The following is a 26,808-nucleotide window of genomic DNA, read 5'->3' as shown; positions in this document are numbered from 1 at the left end:
ACTTAAAAAGTCACTTTTCTATGAAAACGAGATTTTTATTCAATGAGAGAAAAACTATACGGTAATTAAAAAATCAATTGTACCGCAGTGACTCAATAAAAATACAATTGATATAAATCCAGTTTCTACTTTTTATCAATTGTTTATTGCAGATAAAAGCTAAACAACATTGAAGATAAAAAGAATAATAATAACGCAAGCTCTTTATCCAAGCAAAATTCAACTTAGATCTTTCACATTAACCGCAATCAACTAATATAATAGCATTTCAAAACTTCGTTGTTATTAAATGACAAACTAACAAGGATAACAGAAATTCAAAGCTTTCAATACTTACTAAAAACATTGTACAATACTCGAATTCAAATTAAATAATTAAAACAATTGCAAATACATATCTCTTTATTAATTCAGCTCGTAATTGCAAATTAATTCGTTAAAAGTTTGCCAACTAACAATTATTGCCACCAAGAGAACAATTTGCTGATAGCTTAGTGCAAATTTCCCTACAATCCTTTGCAACCAATTCAGCCGCTTTCCAACACTACGAACTCCCATTCCCACTGTTTTTATTGCCCTCGTCGTTGCTGTTGTTATTGTTGTCGGTTAACATGCAAAGTTCATTAGGTTTTTGGCCTATGCGACGATTTTCGGCAATTTCGGCTGAGCTTTTAACGAGTCCAAAGTGCAGTCAACAACAAATACAATATGCACGCAAATGACAACGAGAGAGAGAGAGAGAGACAGGCTTCGTTTGTGTGTGTGAATAAGAGCATGCAACAAGGCATTGGCAAAGGACATTTACCGAGTTCTGAGCTCCTTAAGCTGCAATTAGCGCTTACAATGAACTGCTGCATACTTCTTCACCTGTGTATGCTTCCCACCCTACCTCTCTTTCAATTTTTTTATTCTCTTTCTCCCTCTCTCTTTCAACTTTGTGCCGCCTGTCTGCGTCTTTTATTATTCATGCCACTTTCACTTGCCAAATTAGCCGCTCGCGCATTTCTTTTAAAATGCAATTAAGTGCCAGTGTTTGCCAGCAGGCAAAAAACACACTGCCCCTGTCTCTCTCTCTTTCTACCTATCAACCTTCTGTTTGAAATTGTCTTGCCATTGCCATTTTTTGGAATCGACACTTGAAAATTTTAATTGGCATTCGGCGAGCACTTGAAACTCTGCAACTTTTGTTTGGCTCAATATAATGGCAGTCACTCTCTCCTCTTCCCTGTTGCTTCCCCATCCCCTACACTAACCTCCCCATTTGTTCACCCTACTTTCAAATTGCCAACTATCTACAAAAGCTGCAGCAACCACTGCTCAATTTTCTTATACTGCAATTAAATTTTTGTCCAACAGCTTAAAATTCTATTGCCATTTTGCAATCGTACAACAAATAAGCACACACACACCATTTCACACACACAAAATTGGAATTTTTAATTTTCACGTCATTAAATAAAACCGTCCCGAAAAAAGTGAAGGAAACGACAAAGATTGGTTGACTGCACTTTAAATACCCTAACAATAAGAACCACAAATTTGTAGAATATATAAATTATGATCAAGATCTATGAGATTGTGAAAATACAGGAGAGAAAGTGTGTGGAAGATACAGAAAGTAAAACGTGAGAAATTTAGAGAGAAAGAGCTAAGTATTGCACAAAAAATAACCAAAGAAGTTTTCGTAATTAGAGACCCAGTTTTTTCTAAGCGCAAACCTTAGAGGGAGAAAAGAAGATGGGAGATAATTGAGAGAAAAGAAGAAACACCTATAATAAAATAAAGGACCCAAGAGAAAGAGAGAGACAAAGAAGGAATATTAAACTGCAACTTTTTAAAACAATTCTGATCAGTAGAGTGGGAAATAAAGAGATAGACAATATAGAAACAGCTTATACATATATACATACATTTTAGGAAATAACCTATAAAATATTTCATAAATTAATCAATCAGTTAAAATACAACATATATGTAAATTCTACAGATATATCGACTTGACTCCCCTTGTATATTGCAAACAGCTCAACTGAATGATAACACCCGTAGCAAGAGCAAAAAAGAAGAGAACATCACCAATTTGAGCGCTGACAATGTTAAAGGTTAATACCTTTATGGGGGCATAAAAAAGGGAGATCAAGGGGTGCAGAGAAGAACGTACCCCAAAGCCACATGACGACAGCAGGGCAAAGGAATAGAGAGAAAGAGGGAGAGTGAAAAAAAGAAGTAAACCAGAACACCAATTAATAATGAATTGTATTGCGTATTGTGCAAAACCGCAAAGGGCCTGACTGGAGAGGGGACTAGGGGACATGGGTACCAGGGCAGAAGTGGGAGGAAGAGCTGTCGTCAGAGGGTCCAGTGTACGCATTCATTTTGTGCGCAATTTTCATTTGTGAAACATGGGAACAGGGCAGGGGAATGATGAAGGGAGACGCCAAACAGCGACACTTAAAAGGACGACAAGGACGCAGCTAGGATGAATGGACGTGCGCGTCAAACAACAACAAGGGCAACAGCAACAACAAGAGCAACATGAGCAACAACCAAAATGGAAAGTATATTACAAAATGCTTCAACAAGGACGTAAAACGTTTAGGAAAAAAATTTCTGTTTCAACAAATTTACAACGGAAGTTGAAGTGTTTGGTTGGATGTGAATGTGTGTATGTGTGTGTGTATGGATGTGCAGGTGTGGGTCCTACCCCATAGCCCTGTTCAGTATTGCCAATTGTGCGGGTGTATGTGCGAGTGTGTGTGTGTGTTGTCCGTTGAGGCGCGTGATGAATGCGAACGGCCATCGATTTGCACTCAACTCCATTTTGCACTTTCACATTTCATGGGCTACATAATTTGTGTGGCAGCACCACACAGTACGCACCACCGCACCACACCACACCACACTACCACACCGCAACGCAGCACATCCAACAACACTCCATACTACAGCACGGATTTCATTTTGTTTTGTGATGTGTTTGCGGTGGACAATGAAAAATCACCCGAAACATTTTGCCAACGACAACGTTCAACGAGTTGTGGCAGTCTACAGGAGGAGAGGAGAACGAGGGGAATGGCAGTTCGATACGGTCCGCAGAAAGTATTTCGCACTTCAAGTGGTTTACAGCCCCGCACACTCTTCATCACGTCATTTCTTTGTTACCCTATTTTTCACATTTTGCTTAGAATGTTCGCTAACGTTTTTCGGGGTATCAAGAATTTGTCATTGAGTTGCGCAGCTGAAAACTCACAATAAATCTTCAGATAAAATATTCCATCTTCAGTTAATTGAATAATATATTAAACATGAAGTACAATGTCAATGTGCCTCTTCAGATAAATTCTGCATTAAATTAATTTTCAATTTTGGAAAAAGTTGTAAGAAATTAAATTTTTTTTAAATTATTATTATGAAAGTATCCCCAAAGAGTTCCTAGATTTTAGGTACACAATATAAACATTATAATTAAAGTGTAACTTTTAGCTAAAAACAACCGCTATTTGGCTATCCACCAAGAGCTTTTGGACGAGCTTTCCTAACGCTCATACATATATAACTGTAGCTGTGCATGTGTGTACTTACATTCATTTCCTGGCAACGTGTGTCCTGTCAAACCGGGTATGCCTGTGACACCAACAACACCGCCACCACCGAGGGTGCCAACACCACCGCCGACACCAACAACACCACCGCCGACACCAACGCCAACAACCCCGCTACCCGGATGATAACTATAGCCATTTTGTGTGGCATAGAGAGCTGCCTTTTGGTCCTCCATGCTGAGGGCCAGATCCATCGAATGCTCGAGGGCCAAAGAGTTTTCGCCTTTGCAGCGGCGATGATACGGACGACGCAATGCGAAGGGAGGAGGAGGAAGAGAAGAAGTTCAAGATTTGAGAGATGAATGAAATGAAGCTATGAAAAATGCAACGCCACTCAGCTGAATGGTTGGATGAATGGATGGATGTAACGGGGGTAACTGGTTGACTGGATGGATTGATGGTTGCCTTGCCAGGTTGCCCGATGGATGCGATGGATGAGTGATTGATTGATTGTTCAGGCTATTCAAGAGGTCGCAATTGCTCGTAATAGCTTTGCATATAATGGAAATCAGCGAGTTCGCCAAATGAACCATTATTCTCGATCGTGAATAGCCCAATGAATGCCCAGCCATGAATGTCGCCCATAGTTTTAATAGGCTCTCGACTCTTGACTCTTGGTCAACATGAAGCATTCACATTATTTGTGCTGCTTCAAATGATTAAAGAACATTATTCAAATGTTTGTGGATCACTTGACTCGGCTGAACTTTAATTTATTGCTTTTAGGTGAATCTGTACTCAGTTTATCGAGTTTTCTTACAGCAAAATATATTCACTTATCTAGCTTCAGGAATATCAGTCATTATTCAAATTTTAGGTACATTTAAGTCAACTATAATTTGTTCACTTGAAGTCAAGCTTGAGTAAGTCGGATACTCAGTTTTTTTTGTCGACTAATCCAACCTAATATTCAGACTAAGTACTTTCAACTCAGTTTAGAATAATCTGACCTTTAACTTCCTTGTCGAGCACTATTTTCCATTCCTTCACCCCCTTTTTAGACTGAAGTCCCCAACAGAAGGAAGAATTCGAATAGAGTATTTCGTTATCAATCCATACTGTCATCCATCTAATCATCGTCTAACCTGACTTTACAGAATGAACCCCATACTTACTCTCAGCATCCGTGTAGTCGCCGCAGTGTTCGTGATTGTTGCGCAGACAGAGTTTCACCCGTACGGTGGGACTGTTGTCATCCTGCTCCAAAGCCAGGTTGTTAAGAGCTGCATCCTCGTCGTCGTCCTCATTGATGGTGTGACCCAAAGCGCGTCCTCCTCCACTGCGACGTGGGGACATCAGACGTTCAATGACCTTCTCCTTGTGTGTAGGTCCGTTTCCAGAGAGCTGTAGATTCTCCAAAGTGTCAACCACTTCCCAGGCAGCCATTGGGTGTATCTCCATGCAACATGGTCTCCACAACAGCCACCAGATTGAGGCATGTGGCACCCACATCGATGCCCAATGTGCGTGTGGTCGGCTCGTAGGTGACCTGCAACGGGGGAGGAATGCGACTGACCTTTGTGGTAGTTATGATCTCATTGGAGTAGGGTGATCCGTTCTTGGGATTCAACGCCTTCACCTTGAAGGCATAGCTCTGATGCTGATCCAACGATGTCACTTTACAGGGTATATCACGCTGGCAATCGACCTCAACCCAATCGGAGTTGGCATTCGCAAGTGTGGCACAATCGGGATTCAATTGTTCCTCCTGTTGCATGGCCACCCTGCGGTAACTGACAAAGAACTTCGTCTTGCTCAGTCCCCCATCGAATCCGGGATCCCAGCTGAGAGTCACATAATTGTGGCCCACATCAACAGCACGCAGATTCGTCGGCTTCTCGGGAGGACCCTTTTGCTGCAGCCGAATCGGAGCACGAATCGTATTCAGGGAGTTGACAACACGGCAAGTGTATTCACCATAATCCGAGTGGGTCAGCGAGTTAATCCTCAACACCGATGTGTAGATATCATTGTTATCCGTTGTGGTGCTAATCTCGTAGTGTCCATCGGAGGACATGGTCAGAGGCGAAGGATTATTGCCAAATTGCCATTGGAATTCGGGCTTGGGATAGGCTTGCACCTTGCAAACAACCTCAGCGGTTTCACGAATGTCAAAGGCCACCTTGTTGTACTGATGGAGCACAATGGGTTCATGTTCAATCCTCAGCTGCATCGAGGAGTTGGCTGAGTTCACCTCGTTCTGGTAGAGACACGTGTACAAGCCACGATCTCCAGGCACCAGCTGATTACTCGAAGGTCTCGCATTGCCGTGAAACTTCAACATGCTCTGAACGGTGACCATGCCATTGGGGCCCTGATCGGGATCCGTTTTCACTTCATAGAGATTCAATTCGGGCAGAATTTCGACGCCATCCTTTAACCACTTGATACTCGGTGCAGGTTTTCCCTTGGCACTGCAAGTCACAGCATATTCCACATCTTTGACCCGCCGTGTCATGTGCTGTTGCAACTTGGCCAGAAACTGGGGTGGCTGATGGATTTCCAAGACAATCGTGGCCATCTTGCCAATGCCCAGCTCGTTAACGGCATGACAATGATACTTTCCCTCGTTACCCAGATGTGCCTTCGGTATAGAGTATTGTGGTCCTTGGGCCAGAATCTTCTGACGACTGGAGAACTCGCCGTCCATGTCACGGAACCAGCGATATTGTGGCACCGGCCAACCTGGTGGATTTGCCGAGCAAGTGAGAGTCACACCATTACCAACATGCACAACGGGCTTGTTGGGCGTTATGTAAGCCTGGCCAGGACGGTGACGCACGAGGAGGGCCACTGTGGAGTTGCCCACACGCTCACTGCGCTCCTGTCCCTGACTCTGCATAATGTTTACCGCGCGACAGATGTAATTGCCCGCATCCTGCGCCCGCACCGAGGGTAGGGTTAAGACTTCGCCGTTATAGCGAAAATCTGAAGCACCTTCCCGAAGCCATTCGATGGTAACTGGTGCTGGATTGGCGGTGACATTGCAACGTATGTTAACGGTTTCACCCTCCTCCGCTTCACGGGTCTTCGACTCAATGACAACTGTCGGCGGATAGAGTATGTCCAGGATGAGCTCCTGTTCGCCGGCCTTGCCGAGGCCATTGTCGGCACTGCACGTATATTTGCCCGCATCCTGAACGCTCACCCGATGGATCGTGTGCACCAGGGAGGAGCTAATGAAGCTGCCATTGCGTGTCCACCGCACATTCGGCACCTTTGGCTTCGCATCCACATTACATTCCAATTTCGCAGTGCGGTCACGTTCTACTCGCAGTGGATTCTCAGGTCCCACCTCGACACGGGCATAGTCTGCAAGGAAAATAAACAAAAAAGAATGTTCAATTAGGATACACAGGATATACATATTTATTTACACATAAATCAAAGTAATGCGGTCAAATTGATGAAAATTAATAAACACAAAGCATTTTCGGGAGAGCTTAATCAGCGGCTTCCCAACTTGTAATTGAATTAGCTCAGCGAACTCGATGAGTATTATAGGAACAGGGGGTGAGGAAGGGGATCAGTCTGATTAGACACAAAATTTGTCAATTATTAATTAAGCTAATAAAGTAGCTGAGTGAGCTAATGCCACACGGCTTAGAGTCATTAGCGCAACTCGAGAGTGCAGTTGATGAGACTGATGAGTCTGGACTTTGAACTTCGCCCTATGCGGACTCCGAGCATCTGAGGCTAATTGCTCAGCGAACAATGCTGAATTGGGTAGCAGGCTAAGGGTTAAGGGCCAGCTTATAAAGTCGTGAGTAAAGCTTCTTATTAATAGAACACAATTAGATTCAGTGCCTGCTATATTTAGTCAACAACGAATTTCTTGCATCTTGAAACCAAAACCAATTCTTAAGAATCGGACAGCACTCGAATTATAGCTGGATATAAATTGCATACTTTTTTTATTTTGTAGTATCTATTTTATTATTTTATTCGGATTGTTAAACAGTAAAATAATTATCTGAAGCTCGATTATTCAAAAAGTCTAAGCAATTTTTTTTTTAAATTTTTATTTTTCTGCACTTATTTCTGGCAGTATTTGTTAATTTCAAGACTCTTTAGCAAACCGCATAAAAAGTGCTCACACAATTACCAACTTATAAGTTTCACAAGACATTAAAACCTTGCCACAATTTCCGAGTGCATTAATAACTAAAACTCCAATCTCTTTCACACTTTGCAACACTTCTAACTTTGGATCTTATTACTTTTGTCTTTGTCTTTAATCTGTGCCCTGCACTCGACTGTCCCGCTGCAAGTGGTGCTCTTGCAACCACAAATGGCATGAAATGATGTGGCATGCCCCAGACTAGACCTGGAATAAGTTTTCTTAGCTCAACGCTTTTGTAATTAACTGAGACGACTAAGTGTCGCTGCTGGCCGCCTAATGACTGTCCATAAAGTCGCCGTCATCTCGTCACACAAAGTTGCTTCTTTGCCGCAATCCCAAGAAAGTAGAGCAAATACTCAGATCCCTAATTCCCCCTTTCCCAGCTCCATAGCACTGTAAAATTATAGTAAATTGCGTGATTCTTGGCTAACATTTTGGAGAGGGTATTTGAGGTTCAGGTTCAGGTGTTTCTCAACCTCGACTCGTTGCGTGTTTATGTGCGTGTAATTACATTTGATTGTCTGCCTTGCCCCGAGAACAGTGAACTGAATCATTAAGAAATTGTTGTTGTTGGAAATTGACGCTTTTGGTTTCGGTTCTTTTAGCACGGCTCGGTAAATGGCATAAAATTGGCTTAATTGTCACTTTGTGAACATGTTTTATACATTTGGGCCAATGCATTCCGCGCATTTCATAATGCTCATGTTGTGCAAACATTACCAACAACTGACCTAAAAATTCTGAAATTAAAACCACACCCCTCCCCTTGGCCACTGGTCCCCTCGATAACCTCAACATCAACTGTGTTGATTACTTTAAAATGGTCAGCAGTCTCCTTCAATTATTTCTTGGCTACTTCGTGTTTATAAATAATGAGCACAAAGCAAACGACAAGTAAAAGAAAGCAAAGAGAGAATGGGCAAGAATATAGAAGGATGGAGATGTAGAGAAAAAATAAAAACAATTTTATGCGTGTTTTGCATATAAATTTTTTGCTCAATGAAAATGGTTGAACCTTAAATTATGTGCGCAAATAATTGAATTAGTTTACATGCTCTTCTTGTTTCCACACTTAACAGTCTAAGCAGCAATTCGTGTTAGGAAATGTTTTTCCAATCAATTGCCAAATTGTTTCGGGTCCACAGAGGACGCTGTACTATTAAAGGCCGCGCTTAAAAGTATGCTACAAAAATGTATTCTACAGTATCTATTTTTAAATACGCATTTACTGCTAGTGTCCCACAGATGGCGGCAGCAAGACGATGTGCGTGCATTATAAGCTGTTTATTGGCTTACTCCAGGGTCCATGAGCTAAAAAATAAAGACGGCAAATTAAATGTAAAATTCTCGCCCAGTCCTAACTCAATTTTCTACTCAGTTTTGGGCACTTAATACTAACGCAATTTTCAAACTGCTGTTGTTGCCTAAGCAACAATTAGTTAAAAAGTCCTTTTTTTGTCTAAAAGTGTGCGTGTGGCCCAAAGGCGAGAAGAATCCTTCATAAGCTGTTTCTAGCACCATCAGCTTCTGTTGCATCTTCTGTTGATTTCTGGCAATTAATATAGCACAGCAGGTTGACTAAAAACCTAAAACCTCGACTAAAATCAAAAAAGAAAAGGAAACTATGAAAAGTGCAATAAAATTAGCGAAAGCAAAGCGCCAAAATTAATTTTAATTTTAATTAGAGAGCAAGCAAAAGTGCATTGAATATAATCGCTGGGAAATCCTTTAGCGCGAGCGAAACGAGAGCTTAACTTGGCTTACAGATGCGAGCCAAATCCAATTTTAATGTGTGGCCAAAACCCAGGGGGGCAATGAGGCGTGGCACGCGCTTCTCATCTCAGTGACAGGCAGCATCGGCAGCCACAAGGGCCACAAATGTCAAAACAAAACCACAGTCAAGTTGAAAGCGAATTGAGGGAGGGCAGAAACTTAACCAGAAACTTAAACCAGACAAGATAAATGATAAGGCCAATGAGATGGAGAGAGGGATATTCATCCTTTTGGGCTCAATTCTCTGCTCCACTTCCAACTAATGAATGCGAAATTAAAAAGTACTAAGAAAGCAACAGAGAAAGAGATAGTTAGAGAGATGGAGAAGCGGAAACGTAGCGGAAATAAAATAAATTATAGAACCACAATCCAATATAGCCACAAGCACTCCAAGAAGTTTGTTTTGCCTGCAAGACACAACATACACACACACACACTTTACAGACACACACACACATACACACAGCAATTAATGCTTTAATTCGATTGCTTCGCAGATGCGTTTGCTTTGAACATGTTATTGACCTGGCCCTAAGATGTTGCCTGTCTCGCATTGGCCTGCCTTAAATTGAACTGACTTGAGTTGGGTTTCTGTGCTCTGTTTTTGCTTTTGGCATTGACTTGGTCGCTCAGTTTGGCTTGGTCTTATCACAGCCATCGGGGTCTCTTTGGTCGTCAACACATGTCGTTTTTAGCTCTCGTTTAGCTACTTCTTAGTTTATGTTGCAATGATTTTCATCATCTACTAAATGTTTTTCTTGGCTTTCAAGTTCTTCTTGTTCTCGCAAACACACACACACACACACTCACACACACACATATGTGAGTGAGTCTCTTTCTTTTTCGTACTCCCTCTCTGTCTCCTCCACTCCTCCGTCAGTGCTCCTTGGCTTTTGTAACTTGTTAGTTTTCTTTAGTGCCCTCTACAAGTTCTCTATACACTCCCTTCCGCCTTCCTCCCTCGCCACGCCTCTCAATACTTGTGCTTGTCGCACCGTTGCCCGCTTCATGTTCCTGTCTTGTTTTCCTATTAAGTCAAGAATTTTTATAGCATTTAGTTGGAAAAGCTCAACATATTTTTACCCCTCCTCCATCTCTCAGACCATACCACACCATTCCACTCTATACCATTCCAGAGATATGTATGTACGCATAACTCGTGCCTGCTGTCAGCGTATTTGAGCTATGAGCTCTTGTGGTTTTTGCTTTGGCTTTTTATTAGTTTCTTGTTGGTTTTGTTCTCAAACTTCTCCCGTCTTCTCTTCCCCTTTTATTTCTGGTTTGTCGAAAGTGGTTTAAGGCCTCCTTTGGTCAGCGGTGACCATGCAAAAGAACGAGCCCCTTTTCAGCCTAACTAGTTACTAAATTGAGCGCATAAACAAAAACAACTACAACCCAAAAATACAAAAAGAAAAACAACAAAACTGACAGAAGATGCAAAAGGAAACAGTTGTTTTGCAGCTCATAAATTACAGGAAGCAAGCTTCTCAGTACCAACTAGGCAAATAAACAAGTAGTGCGAGTTGAGTGGCAATTGTGATTGTGTTTAGCAAGCACATTAACAAAGTCTATTAAACAATTGAAGACTCCGAGAAGAGACTTCAAATGAATTGCCGATAATTAAAAGCAACGGTAGCTGAGTTAAACATCATTTGAAAACAAACAGATACTAAAACAATAAACACTGCTTGTCGATTGACAAATGTGGGCATATGAGAGATAAGATAACATAATAATATTAAATGCAGAGATCTCAATACAAAATGAGCTAATATTATATGTATTTTTTATGTGGGTAAAGAATCTCATTGCATTGCCAGCTACGAATATTTTAATTTCCTAAAAAACCAGAAATAAATAAACAAAAAACCAAAAGTGCTTTCAATTTGCAGCGTTCAACAAAAGATAAAATAGTACAAAGCCAAATAAACATTTGCACGCACACATACACAGCTAAACCTAAAAAGATTTTTATATCTACAAATTTCGATTTCGATATGTTTAAAGTGCTTTTATTTGATCACTGATTTTTTTCCCCTAATTTTCGCTATAGTGTTTTTGGCTCATATGTAAATGAAATGTGGTAAGGCTCTTACTGATAAACGCTGAAAATGTTTATTATGTTAGAATTTTTATTAGCTGCAGATACACAAACAAATATATACAAATCGAGATACAGAAACAGTTACAGACGACAATAGTTTTGTGGCCATACAAAATGAAATCACAAATTTTCTGCCAGCCACAGAAAATATATTGTCCAAAATGATTTATGAAATGTTCTGCAGTGTTATCGAAAAGCATATGTGAGCCGAGTGAATCTTTAAAAATGTATACAAACTGCCACTGGAGCTGTGTATCTTTGTATCTGTGAGATACAGATTCGACAATTGCGTTGCAAGTTTATTTTTATGCCACAATTTGTGGCAAATCAATGAAAAGTTTTCGACAAACTAATTTTATGTGCTCTGCCTGCTTTCTGTTTTTCGACCATGTTTAAAGCACAAACAATTTCCAGGGAAAATAAACGAGGGGGAGCGTGGCGGGGGCGGTGGCGTTGCAATCAAAGCTGCCCCAAATTAATTTAAAAAGGCAGCAACAGCACACGATAGAAAGAAAAAAAAATATATAAAACTTCTTGGCGCGCTATTTAAACAACACAAATTTCTGTAAATTGTCTGGCTGGAATTTTAATGGTAAACAAAACGAAGCGGGAAGAAGGGGCGGAAACGGGAACGGAGGCGGAGGCGGGGCAGGGCATCAACTTTTACCATTTGGCAGAGGCTGCTTTAAATAGGCAGCAAAATTATTGACAAACTTTTTTCTCTTATTTTTTTTCTAGCTATGCGCCACACATGGAAACTAGAGGGAGTGGAGGGAGGGATGTTGGGGGCAAGTGGCAGAGCCTGGGCACATGCAGGCCACAAACGATGTCATTAGTGTTGGCATTTGCTTTGTTGTTGCTGCTACTATTTGCACAGCACCCAGCAGTGGGAGGAAGAGAGGTAGGCAAAAAGTAACAGCCGTGCCGGGCAAAACTTTTGCTTTTATTTATTTACTTGCCCGCGTTCAGTACAAATAAAATAATGTTATACTATTAACAACAGACCGAAGCTGTTGATACACTCACACAGTATCTAAATTATTCTAGAGTTCATCAGTAATTTGATCAATCTATAACTCCAAAAGATAAGCTTAGAAAATATTTCGAAATTAATTAGAGATTCTCCTTAAGTTCAACAATTTAAACTCTTATTTTTAATTCTTATTAGCTTTTTTAGAACTACAAATCTCATATAATATGCAGTTAGCTCAATGCAGAGTGTATTATAAAAATGGGCCAAGCGAATTTGAACAGCCTGAACTAGATGAAAAAAAAGTGAAAAACAGAATGAAAACTCGGGCAACACGTAAAGCAAATTTTTGAATGGCGTAATTTTCCACCGAAACGAGACGTGTAGATTTGCCAAAAGGCAAAGAATGAATGCGAATATGAAGAATGGAAGAGAAGGGAAAAAGGTGGCGGGAGGCAGAGTGCAGAGTAAATGGAAGAAATAGCTGAAACGGTTGAAACAGTTGAGCAATTGCAGCTAGAAACAGCAAGTTTTGATGCTTTGTTTAACTTTCGCAGGGGTGGATCAACCAGAGAAAGAGAGAGGAAGAACTACTCAGAATAACAGGGAGAGAAAGAGAAAGATAGAAAATGTAGCAGAGCATTAGGCGCAAAACAGAATGACTTGCAGAAAATAAAACAAATACAGCAAGTAAAAGTTTTCGACGTGTCCCCAGAGAGAGAGAGAGAGAGAGAGAGAGAGAGAGAGAGAGAGAGAGAGAGAGAGAGAGAGAGAGAGAGAGAGAGAGAGAGAGAGAGAGAGAGAGAGACAGACTGATCCCTTCTTCTCTATGAATTGCTTTCCCTATGTATACAATAAACTTAATTCGCTTTTCAATTTTTGGGCCCACCAAATACGAGGCGAGCATGTCTTTTAGCCTGGCCAGAACACAGTAAGTAGCATTGTCTTGGCAACTGGCGCGACAGCGTCTTTTGACCTAAATAATTAAATTCCGTTGAAGGGCAAAGGCAAAAACGAAAGCAAATGAATTAGAGGCTGGCAACAGAAGGAAACTTTGCTTTTAGCACACAGAACTTGTCCTTAGTCCCTGGAGTCCTTGGGCCAAAGTTGTCTCCAAGTGCAGCTGCTGCTCCTTTTCTTGTTGCACTGCATTTCATTAAATTTCATGTTAAATTAATTTGCCTCATTGCACTTGCAGTTGCAAGCGAAACAACCAAAGGAGGAAGCACTTTATGCAGATTTCATAGCCTTTGTAAATATTTAGTTAATTTCAAGAGATTTTGTTCTCAGTCAGAACTCTTCTTAACTTGAGCGAGCACTCAATTCAATTGCTTTAAAGTGCAGTCAGTCAGTCAATCAGTTAGTAATTCAGTTATTCATTTAGTCAAACTTTGCATAAGAACAGCAACCGTAAGTTATTCGAATTTGTGTGTTGAGTGTTTTACCTCAGGTGACAGCAGTTTGATTACTTCAAGCATTTAAAGGACACCTGGTTACGTGTTGGATTCTGTTGAAGTCGAAATATTGGCAAAGAGGAAAAAGTTAAATATCTGTCAGGCTCAGATGCTAATTTAACTGAATCAAATAGTCATTATTAAAATTCTATTTATTTAATTTTTAATTACTAAAAAAATATATGATTGTATTTTCTTTCTATTTGTTTGTGGATAACATTGTAAACTTCTTTAATAAAAATTAAATGAAAGGAAACTAATGCAATTATAGATAATTAAAACTACAAGTGCACTAAAATTAATTTAAAACTAAATTTTAATTCGTTGCAAGCCAAATAAAATAAAATAAATTAATTAAATTTTCTGATATGAAGTAGTAGTAGTTCTGAACGATTGCTTTAAAATAGTTTCTAACTTTAAAAAATCCACTTTACGTTTGAATAATTTTTGAAAAAATGTTCAGAATTAAAATGATCATTTTTAATTTCGCACTCTGCAAATTTAATTGATTAATTGGCAAGTGACAATTTATCCTACAAAATGAGTTCGAAGCAAATGAAAAATACAAAACAGGTGCATTCGACAGATTTTCAACAATTGTTCTTATAGATTTTTCAGAGATTTTCGCTTTATTTAATTAAAGTTTCTGTTAAAGTCAAACTATAACTTTACGCATGCAACTTTTCTAATTGAATATAAGATCTGTTGGCAGCATCTGTGGGTTACCTATTCAAAGCTCAACTAAACATTTCAATTTCTTTCTATGTTTTTTTTATTCTTTGCTTTATTTCAAAGTTTCATTTGCATTTGACTGGTTGCAGTTTTGGTTTGTCAATGTTGCAACGAGATGCTGTTGTTGCTGCATAACTCAGGGCAATTGCAACAAGCTGATGAGAAGCGTCATCATCGTCATCTTCCTCTGAGTCAGCGTCATATGTGGCTGCCAGAGGCAAACTTGCAGCAGTGGCAGCAATAAAAACACATCGCCGTTTGCCCCGTTGGCTGATGTTTTTGTTATGGCAGCAGCAGCAGTTGCAGCTGCCCCCTAGCGGCACTCAAGCAAAAGCCGCCGCCACCCAATGTTCATGCCCCAAGCGGCGTCAGCTGCTATTTTATAGTCTCTCTCTCTCTCTCTCTCTCTTCCCCACTTTCCATCATAATGTTATTGTTGTTACTCTATAGTTGTAGTTTCTGTTGTTGCTGTAAGTCAAGTTGAAGCTGCACTAAATGTAAACAATGCAAACGGCAACAACGACAACAACAACAAGCTTCAAAAGCCGCTCGCCAGCAGGCGAAATGTAAATAAAATTTTTTTTTAAATTAACTGGCAGCCACGTGGCAACCCCATTCTGCCCATTCACCCCACGTAACACATGCCTTACCCCGACCCGCCCACACAATGCTGTAGCTGCAGGAAATGTATCTACATATGTAACGTACAATATTCAAGATTGTTGTTCATATTGCTGGCAGGGACGAGTTCTTTTTGGTTTTTATTATTGTTCTTGTTGTTATTGTTAAAGTTGTTGTTGTTGTTGCTGTTTGGTTGCCATTTTAGCTTTTGTAACTTGTTCCATTTGTTCAGCACTTTTCCCGTAGTTTTCACTGCTTGTGTGCAACAACATCATCATTCGCATTGCATTTTCTTTTTGGCTTTTCCTCCACACACATACACATGAAGGAGAAAACTCTCTTCAGCATCCTCTTGCCTCTTGTTCATCATGAGTTTTCCTTCGTTCATTCGTTCTGCCACATTTGTCGGTTTTTATTTACTCACTGTGAGCACCACTCGCATGAGTTGAGGACTATAGTGGCTCTATAGTCGTTATATAGCCCGTACTTATGTCCAATGCAAGCGAATGCCAACGCGATACAAGCTGAAAACTGACTGCCTGACTTCTGTCAATTGTGGAGCAGCTGTCATCGAATGGGGCATATGTGTTTAATCGATGGACAGAAGTCTATAAAACGTTAAGACTTAGTTTAAGAATTAATCTTTATGAAAAGTAAACCTTGTAAAATAAGGTTTTAAGATGTATTCGTTTACAATACATAAAATTGATAAATAAGTTTACAAAAATATGAAGTTTAAAGTTTCTAAAGGAATTTAACTACAGATAATTAACAACGAACTTTTTAAATTCTCAAATATATGATGGTATTGCTATAATTTTAATCAGTCGTTGACAATTGTAGTGAACTAGTCACTCCAACCCAAACAATATTTAATAAAGAGAGGATTTTAAATTCGTTTAAACCACATCACGAAGTATTTTATATTATGAGCTTTTCTATTGGTTTGCTCAGTTGTGTATATGCAATTGTAAAAAGGAAAGAGGTTATGAAGTTAACTTAATTTTATCAGTACAGTTCAGTTTGCAAAAGCAACATGTGTGCCGTTACAATTTACAACGCCAGAGTTGCCATCCGTATGCTACATCCCTTTCCTTAACTCCCGACTGTCCTTCTGTTAATTTAATATTTTACAAGCATAACAATTTATGTGTAGACGTTGATGCTCTGTAAATATTCTACATTGCCCCACGTCTAAAAATTTAAGAAATCCGCAAATATTTATATTACTTTATTTTTTACATATTTACATATTACATAATATTAAAAATATGCATGCGTTATTTACCCAAATAATAAAGTTGAAAATGAGTTTATATATAACATTTAATTAGGCGGCAATTGCAGGCCAACAAATTCAAAGGCAGTTATTATTATGCAAATCACAAACTGAATATCCAATTGAAAACGGGAAACAAATTGTATCTGTGGACAATTGACAATCGAGGCTCGCAATATATCCTTCAAACAGTTAATCATATTATTTTCATTACAATAAATTCTTAACTAACGTCAAAGTTGCATTAATTTATAATGAAAATCACTATATCTAAGGATAAGAAAATCCCTTATACTATAATTATTTTTACTACCCAGTTTAATATACCCTTATAAGTCACCAATTCAGGGGGTAACTGGCATAAAAAGAAATCATCCATATTTATAAATATATAATGAGAAATGTTTTACAGGTAATTTTCAAATTCATTCAATCCAATGTCAGACACAGGCAAAAACAACGACAACAAATACAATAAATATAATATAAAAACGCAATCAATTGGTAAAACCAACAAGCGCCAAATGAACAAATACAAAACAAATTATTGCAGAAAACAAATATGAAAAAATAATAACGTGTGAACTATTGAATATTGTTGAATATCTTGCATAGACTGCTTACAAATTTTTCCACTTATTAGTGTCAGAACTTTGTGAAATTCTTGTCGAAAATAATATAACCATATTATAAAGATTATCGATGGCAACAAACTCGCACATAAAGCTATAACCCAGGCATATAAATCCATTGTGAGCTCTCATGGCATTAGTCTGTCTGGGGAATTCATTAATCTTTTATTTTTTTAAAAGTTTCTATAAAAGGAAAATACAATTTTCAAACTTCTAAATTTCATTGTTGTACTTGTGTTCTTCTAAGGTTGACGACATTTAAAACTTGGTTTTTTCGTAATTAATGTATTGGGAATAGCGGTTGTGAGTGTAGGGAGGCCTAAGGTCAGCCATAGGGGTCAAATATGCAATACACACTCTTTGCACTTCCCGTGAAGCTGCGCAATTTGTAAGCCGAATCTGTGGCAAGTCCCAAAGCTCTCGACTCCGTTTCATTAGCCAGTTTGCAAATTGCAAAGTCAGTCAAACAATTCGGAAAGAAAAATAATGAAAAATTGCAATATTGTTGCCAAAATTTTAGCACATATTTACCATATTCAGAGTCAAATGTGGCAACAAATTTCTGTAAATAAAAATGTTCATGCGGCTTGTGCACATTGCGCAAATTGCATTGCATCGTTGAGGATCATGCAACAGCAGTTTCAGTTGCAGTCTATACAGACACACATACACAGATACTCCTCAATATGTATTGCCTCCCTCCTCATCAACACACAACTGCTAAAAGTCAAACAAATGTGCTAAAATTAGCATTTTGACATTTCAATTTTGAATATTATTGACATGTTTATGCGGTACAGAAGGGTAGTTAGGGCAGGGGGGAAGGAGTTCCAGTGAAATATTTCGGGTATTTGTTCAATTTGCATGGAACCGAACCGGTTTCATTGATTCACAAAATTTACTTTAATTAGCAGTTGAAATGATGCCCAGACCAGAGACGCGTGCTCTATTGGGACATGTATACATATAACGATATGGTGGTTACTGTTGTGCGTGTAGGCGTTGCGAGGTGGGTAGGCGTGGCAGATACCAGTTTGTTTAGTTTATTGAAACAATGCCGAATCATTGTCCAAAGCCTCATGCAGCAGCAGCAACTGTGGCAAAGGCAACGCGTGCTGTTTGCAGTGTTGACATCATCATCAACAACATCAACAACTTCATCATCTCTCAACAAAGTCATCATTATACTTAGTCAGGCAATAAAAGCAACAACGAGAGGAACAAATAACAGTGAAGCCAAAACGGGAGCCATGACTAACAATGCAAAGTTTGTCATTGGTATGATGCATAAATTTATGAAATTGTATAAGTGGGCGAGTGTGTGTGTGTGTATGTGGGCGTAAGAGTGTCATTAAACAGTAACTCTCTCTTGTTCTAGAGTCTTTTGACTCTTCTCTCTCTTTCCACCTCATAGAACTTTCCACATTCTTAAGATCGTTCAATTCATAACTTTTTTTACTTCTTTTAAGACGTTCCACATGTTAGATCAATACTTCACCACTTTTCTGATTCGACATTTTCTAAGTAATATATATAAACTTTCCATATAATACTTTTCCTAGTTCTTTTTCAACTTTTCTATCTCTCTATCTGTCTATATCTTTATTATCTTATTATTCCATTCAACCTTTTCTTTTATTCACTTCTTCAGATATTCAAGTAGCCTTGACATCTGAAATTTGAGTTACTTGCGACTTGAATTAACCCAAAGTCTTGCCCTAATCACCCTCACTTAACTCGAGACCAGGTATAATCTTAAATTAGTTTCACATCTCCCCCTCTTTCCTTCCCTGATGTCTTAAAGGTAGGCATCGCTAATGTGCATAATTATTGTATTTCAATTAATTTGCCTATCACAAAAGACGAATGCTAAATGCCTACTGCGATGTCATTGAGTTCTGAGCTTTCGTGAAGTTCTCTGATCTGAATACGGAACTCGTGTTGAACTGTTATCGGCATTTCCATTTTGGGTTTCCTGGCCGACTGAATGGCTAATGACGAATGTCCTGGCCAACATGCGTACCGCAATTTGACCCTCGAGCTGACCTCAGCACGCAACACGCCTCTCAAATTCTCATGAAGCATTAAATTGTAGGCGTATCTCAGTCTCAATTTTGTTCCTCCCTGTTGAGTTTACCAAATGTTGAATATTTAGAATGTGAACCCAAATTCCTCTCTGCCCGCTCCCGTTCCCGCTTTCCTTCCCTAACTGATATCATTGCCTTGTTGCCCTAAGGCCAATGCACGATTATGCGTGGGTGAAATGAGGAGTGAAAGGGAATTGAGGGGACTTTCTTTTGTCCCTAGTCGGTAGGACTTAAGCTTGGCGACTGCTCTGCTCAGCTTAGCTCACATAATGTGGCCAAATGTGTAGCCAAACAATAAATGAAAATTGTGTGCAATTGTCGTGCCTTTCAAACCTAAACCCATCTCCTTCTCTCTCACTCTCTCAACCTACTCTTTGCCTAACTCCCAATGTTTTTTCCTAACTCCAAGAAGTAAACTCCCAGAGACACGTTGCAAGTTGTTGTCATTGTCGGTTGATGCTCATATTGTTTTGTTCTGTCCTGTGTATCTATCTGTTGATGCTGTTCTTATGTTTGTACACCCTGTAGACCTGGCAAAGAGGTTAGCATGTGATTATGCATCTTTGGACTGCCTTAGATATATTCAGGATGAAGTTAAATTCAAAACTTTATATCAACCAGTTATTTTATCTTAATTAAAGATAAATAATTTATGCTAGGTAGCTGTTTGTGATAAACAGTTTATCTATCTCTTTCAGACTCGATTCCTATATGTTTAATTATATTCTGTAGATAACTCAATGAAGTGCAAATATGTAATTCATTGAATTTATGAAAAGTTCTTAGCATATATTATTATCTAAATCTAGTTATATACCAAAGGTTTTATTCTGGAAAAATATCTATTTTTGGGAAGTAGTGGATTTCTGTCGGGTATCTGGTATTTCTGGAAGACTCACATCGTTCTCTCACCCGCAGCTGCTTCAAACTTGTTGTTATTGTTGTTGAGCAACTTCCATTTTGAGTTGCTTGCGTGTCTCGTTATCCTTTTTATTTGAAGTTTGCTTAATGCCAAGTAAATAGTAGCCACACATACACTGTGAAGGAGATGCCTGAGCAGAGGATTGTCATTAGGTTTGGGGTTTTCCGGCCATTGTTTCACTTTGGCTTTGCCACAAATGGCAGACACTATGCTATGAGAGTGGGGGGTAGATTGGTTGCAAGCCTGCCTCATTTCATGGCTTGTTGCCGGCTATTTTGCTGTATTATTGGCGTTAAGTTGCCTTTTACCTATGAACCCTACGGATCTAACCAAGTCGCTACTCCTGCTGGCTGGTCGCTGGTTCTCTTATCCTGGTCGCATTATCATCATCATCTTCAATTTAATGCGTGGCAGACGACGAGGACACTCGACAATTTCTTTTTGTTATGGTTATTGTTGTGCTTTTTGCTGTTGTTTTTGCCGTTGTTGCGCTTTGTTTTTGCGGCTTGCTCTGACAGTCACTTCCTGCCATTTGCCAGTAGGTTCTTCTAGATTTTTTTCTATCTTGTTTTATTTTTTTTCTCCTTTTCTGTTGTTGTGTGTACTCCATGTAATGCCACTTTATATGCCGCAGTTGATGCCTTTAGAGGCTTTTGTGTTTACGCCATGTTAAGCCTTGGAATCCCTAATGCCAGAGGACATCGCCAATCTCTTTTCTCATCCTCACTCTCTTTCTCTCTCTATTGGCACATGTGTATTGGCATTTGCTTCGTTGATTTTACCCACAACATGCTCTGTGCCTATTTGCCTAGTTGGTCTCTCATTCGCTCACCCTTCTTTTAGCTCTACTCTGCCTGGTGTTAAGGTTCAAACATGGCGCAAGGTCGTTTCAACCAACCGAAGCGGACAACATTTACATTTACATTTCCATCTGCATCTCCATCTACGTCTACGTCTCCTTCTCCCATTCCTTTTGACATTACCATTCACCATCTCCATCTCCATCCGGAACGTGCTTGGGCTGCCTTTTTATGCATGATCTCATCGGTGACTGGCATCAGAGACAAGACATCGACATGTTCTCCTTATTTCCTCTATCCCTCGCCTTTGTGGCAGGCCAGACAAAAGTTAATTGCCTGACATTAAACTATGAAAATGATAGGCGCCACAACACATCCACACATCCCTAACACACATGTCCTGCGGCTAGCTGCGCAATCCCAATATTGTCCTCGTTTCACTGTAAAATTTCCTGTTAAGCGCCTTTAAATCGCAGAAATACCGAACAACAACAACAGTTAAATAAAGGACAAACATTTGACAGCAGCAGCAACAAGAAGAGGAAGAGGAAAACAATGCCAGCATGTCGGCTTAAAATCAAATCTGAAGTCAGCAGGCGAAACCCCATTTTTGGCCCGCATCCTGGGAGCAATCGCTCCATCCTGCGAAAGTCCTGGCAATCCTTACCAGCAGCTGTCTGTTGCTTGCCCGCTTTTGGCTGCTTTGGCGCCAGGTGAGATCCGATTAGGCTCATCAACAGCCAGCACGATGCACGTTGAAAAACACGCGATTGCGATTGCCAGAAAAATACTCAATTTGGCGCGAGGGCAGAACAATAAATAAGCGACCTCGGCTTAAACTTGCAATTCATGGAGGCCAATCCCCAAGTCCTTTTGGCCCTGAAGCGCAATCGAAATGGCGACAGTAATGCGAGAAGTAGACTAGGATTTGCCATCAAAACAATTGATGTCATGATTGGATAGAATAACAACTAAACAAAAGCGGAATATAATTGAGGAGTAAATAAAGAGATAAAGAAAGTCGAAGGAAAATGTTCAGTTGAATTAAATGCGATTTTCTACAGCTATCATAATTGCTTGAGAACGTAAAATTAGCCAGTAAAGCGTTTAGTATTATCGCATAAAGAAATATTTGAAAAAAGTATAATGTGAGAGATGTGTAGAAAAATATTTAATATGATTGTTTGGAAACATATGAACTTTCTTTATATTGCTGTCTTTCCCGATATAATAAAACTTTCCTTTTTACATTACTTAACAATAATGCCAACTTTTAATTGATTCGTCTTTTAGAATGACTTATTAGAGGCGATTTAGAAAAGGGCAGAAGAAAGATGGAAGTAAAAGGTGCGTTGCCAGACTGCCAAAAGCTGTAGAGTTGATGGAGGTAAAACGTCGTGTCGAGCACTGATTAATTTGCAGGTGTCAATTGGGCAAAGCCTAAGTGAATTTTTATTGTGGGCCGTAAATCAGAAAACAGGCAACTTCTAAATTGGGTAAAATGTGAAGGACAACAAATGGAAATGGGTTAAAGCGTCAACTGTTAACTGTAAATGTTTTCCGATTTTCTGTTGAGCTTAACAATTAAATGGTTTTTGATTTAATTTGTCAGGACAATGCTGAAAATGCTGTTGACTAAGCAAACATTCAGACAAGGAACAAGGATGCTATCAATGGTTGATATATCAACTTGTGTGTGTGTGTGCTGGGCCCGTACCAGACAACCGCAAATGCTGTTCGTCCTGGACAGAATGGACCTGAACTGTGGCAAGGATTTTGCTTTTGATCAACTTCCGAGGCTTGCTTAAAAACGCATTAAGTTGGTCCGAAGGAGCAAGCGCACTCTGACCGCAAGTGGAAAATCCTTTGCCCACAATCCCCAGCTACACATTTCGGACATTCAATGCTGACCCCTGAACCCAATGGATGACACTTGTTTGCCTAAGTCTCGTCCTGTTGTAATTACTTGCAAAGCGCCTCTGTGGTTGTCTTTGTCATCGTCCTTGCATCTTATCAGTCCTTTGCAAATGTGCTTTTTATCTGTATTACATTTGCTTCCCACTTTCCCCCCTTCTTTTTAATTTTTACCCACAGGGCAATTAATAATCATTATAATTACAAATCGTCGTGTTTACATTGCGGTTTCAGTTCCTACACAATATTCCTAATTAAACATTGTGTTTAAACTAAAAACAACAATATATAATATAAAGAAAAATGTGTATTAAATTTAATGCGGCTTATAAATGCCAATGGGCTTACAGTGGGTGTAATGGGCGTGGCATTCGCCATAAGTATTGGGGCGCGAGCGATGTTTTAATTAAACCGCAGTCAAATCATTTCGAATTTTTCCTCTTTCATTCATACATTCGTTTATTCATTCATTCAAATACACTCATATGCATCAATTAGTTCAATCAACGTGTGGGCGAACTTGGGTGTTGGTGGGCGTGGCAAAAGAGTTATGCTCGAAACGGCGGCTAATTAGCGACATTTATGCGACTGGTCCGACTATTGTCGTTAATATTGTTGTTGTAGCTTTGTTGTTGTCTCTTATATGGCATTGAGTATATGACACGTGGAATGGTGATTACGACGCTGCGTGTTGACGTTTTTCATCAAGTTAGCCCAAGTTAATTACAACAACAGTTTGTTATAACAACTTGAGGAGTATTAAAGAGCCCTAATTAGAAATATTTAATTTATCAAATGGAAAAAGGATATACTATACGCAATGTGACGGAGCTTTTAAGTTTAAGTAGTCTGAATACCCATGGATATTCTATTTCTATTCAAAATATAAATAATGCATAGAAAGATGGATAATATTTTTAAAGCGACTGAGTGCATTCTTTTGCAACACTTTTATAAATTTAAATGCATTCAGCTAATGATTGGCTTACAGTTCGTCATTCAGTCAATCAATCAATCGCTGCTCCGCTCATGAGTAAAATGCATGCAAACGCAATTAGCGTAGACATGAACCCACAGCAGACACTATTGTTAGACCAACTCATGGTTCTAGTCCCGACTGCCTACATACTAATTAGTAATTACCATAAATATATGCGATGTTCTTGGGGTTTTGTGTTTAAATTAATTACGCATTTGATGGTTGACCTTAGTTGTTGTTGTTGTACTACACTTTGTAGTTGTTTTTGGTTGCAATTGCCAGGTTTTGGCTTTTATTTGGATTTTGATTAGGTATAATAGCCCCTACGCAAACGAGGAGATGGAGAGGCGTTGACCGTGCACGCAGCGCTTAACTGCCACTTGTTGCAACAACTGTAACAACAACAATACACACACTCTGTTGTGTGTGGCACATAAATTTCTATTCTTATTACTTGCGTTCAGTCAGCAGGTCAACAACGTCAGCAGCTTCGGTTAATTTATGTGCGCGTTGGCCTTACTAAAAGATATAAATGATTACAAATATATGCACATACATACATACATATATGTATATATCTTGTTGTTGCTGCTGTTTGGCGACTCATCTAAATGGCAGTAGTTGCCCTGTGACATTGGCAGCAATTTTAACAGCATTTAAACAAATGTGTTTGCACTCGTCGCGCAACTCTCGTTGCAAGCATGACGAATGTGAGTTAGGGAGTGAAAGATTAGGGGGTGGGGACGTGGGCCTGGCATGGTCATGTCTAGTCACTTCATTATGCAGCTATTTAGTTATTAGCCATTGTAATTTTCAGAGCCACGCTAATTAGACGTTCCTTCACATTGACTACAAGGGTCAACTAAAGCGATTGCAAAACTATAATGAATTGCGAGGAAAGGAAGAGAAGTGCAAACAACAGATACTGCAATGTGAGTTGAATTAAAGTATCAAAGGAGTTGGGACAATAAAATGCCACAACACAGTGAAACACTAATGATGAAAATTTAATAGTTTAAAAAAGGTTAGAAGAAATTAAAAAATTATTCCGGATTAAATTCAGTCTTAATTCGTGTTAAGAATGTCGCGCATGTGTGTAAATAACGTGGTGTCGATTCTTCTGCTTCTGCTGCAGTTGCAACTGCATCTGGAGATCGTTAAGGCAGAATGTTATGAGCCAGATGATCTGGCCAATAAATGAATATACACGTATAAAGATATTCCATATACTGATTGAACATTTGGAATATGTATTCATACAAAAACAGATTTTTAGACAGGGGAATGAAGAATGGTCGTGACAGAGTTTTAAAGTGAAAGATAAATAATCTATGGAAGGAGGGATTACTTAAAATATGTCATATGTCAGACTTTTGAATAGACAGATTAAAATAAAATCAGCTTAATATAATTAATGTCTTCGATGATTTATCTCATTTTTAAGATGTTTAAAGGGTACTCACAGTTGACATTCAAGGTGGCTGTTGCCTCCAGGCGTTTGCCCTCATTCATAGCGCGATTTCGCACCACACACCTGTACTTGGCACCATCGTCCTCGCGCCGTGGTGTAATCATGAGTGTGGCATTTGTGGGCTGATCCTTGGTGCCACCACGCACCACGGTTGCGGGCAACGGTGAATTGGATCCCTCACGGTACCAACTGTTTGATTAGATCCTTATTTAGATTAGATCAATTTAAATCAAGTTAAAACTTACGTTATGGTGGGATCTGGTGAGCCACCAATGCTGCTGCAGGTCAGTTCCATAGGCTTATCCTCGGTGGCAATGGCATTGTTGCCAGGTGAGATAACAGGTGGATGGGGAGGTGTGAGGACGGTGAGATTATGAAACTCCTGATGTACATCGGCACCGGTGCCTTTGGCCTTAATGCGGCATTCGAAACGTCCATTGTCTCGATTGTAGGACACATTCTTGATCTGTAGATCGTAAATGCCCCGCTCCGGTTGAAAGTCGAGTCTGGAAAAAAAATTACAAAAACAAAAAAATTAAATGTTGAATTCGTTGTTTCATTTTTACTGACAAAATAACTACAACTTAACTTAGAAATTAAATTTTATTTTATAAAAAAAGAAAGGTTAAATGTATCCCTTGTCCCCAATTCTTTGATAACCCATCACTAATTGTGATATTTTCGAGCTTTCAGTTTGCATCCTGCTGCGGGTGCTCATTCCCCATTTGGTCCTTGCAGGTGGTTCAACATTAAACATTTAGCAAAATAAATAAATACAAATGTTAATATTTGTCCTGCTTGCGAAGGGAAAGGGAATAACGGAGAGAAGTGTCACAGCAACGTAAATAAAATCAACGTTCAATAAATGTTTGCATATTTTCCTAGACGATGATTTCGATTGATGATAACGATGACAACGGCAGCTTACTGCAAACCAGGACACGAGGGAGAATGGAGAAGGTGCGTTTATTGCCAGACGTTAGCAACCGAATGGTAAACAAAATGTCAACATTCCTGTACAAATTGCTTAAAGTCTATTCTGTCAGTTTAATTGCCAAGCCCATAAAATTTAACTTCGCCTCCAGATTTAAATTGTAAATTTTGCAATTTTTGTTTATTGAGTTTCTATATTTGCTAAATGCTTGAAAAAACAAATTTCCTGCCGTACAAGTCAATAGAAAATTCAATTAAATACATTTTCACATACTTAAGATTAATTCAAACGCCGAGAAGTAGGCAATGTATTCTAAGTATTCTTCAATTTCTTCCTTTCGCCACTCCCGTTTCTGATAACTCAAACTGCAACAATTTAAGCTCAGAAAAAAAGGCGATGCATTTTTAAAGA

The 26,808-nt window shown here is 39.3% G+C and overlaps 1 protein-coding gene across 1 annotated transcript in view; it reads right to left on the bottom strand.

Moving 5' to 3' along the window:
* Positions 1 to 26,808, bottom strand: part of LOC117779777 (hemicentin-1) — a 41,569-nt gene that overhangs the window by 14,383 nt on the left and 378 nt on the right. Inside the window, 6 exon segments of the mRNA XM_034616085.1 lie at positions 3,583 to 3,817; positions 3,819 to 3,857; positions 4,719 to 4,991; positions 4,993 to 6,914; positions 25,456 to 25,652; positions 25,709 to 25,969. Coding sequence (XP_034471976.1) covers positions 3,583 to 3,817; positions 3,819 to 3,857; positions 4,719 to 4,991; positions 4,993 to 6,914; positions 25,456 to 25,652; positions 25,709 to 25,969 — 2,927 coding nt within the window.

Source organism: Drosophila innubila (genome assembly GCF_004354385.1).
Source record: "Drosophila innubila isolate TH190305 chromosome 2L unlocalized genomic scaffold, UK_Dinn_1.0 4_B_2L, whole genome shotgun sequence".
Taxonomy (NCBI): domain Eukaryota; kingdom Metazoa; phylum Arthropoda; class Insecta; order Diptera; family Drosophilidae; genus Drosophila; species Drosophila innubila.
This window is presented reverse-complemented; position numbering and strand designations above follow the sequence as displayed.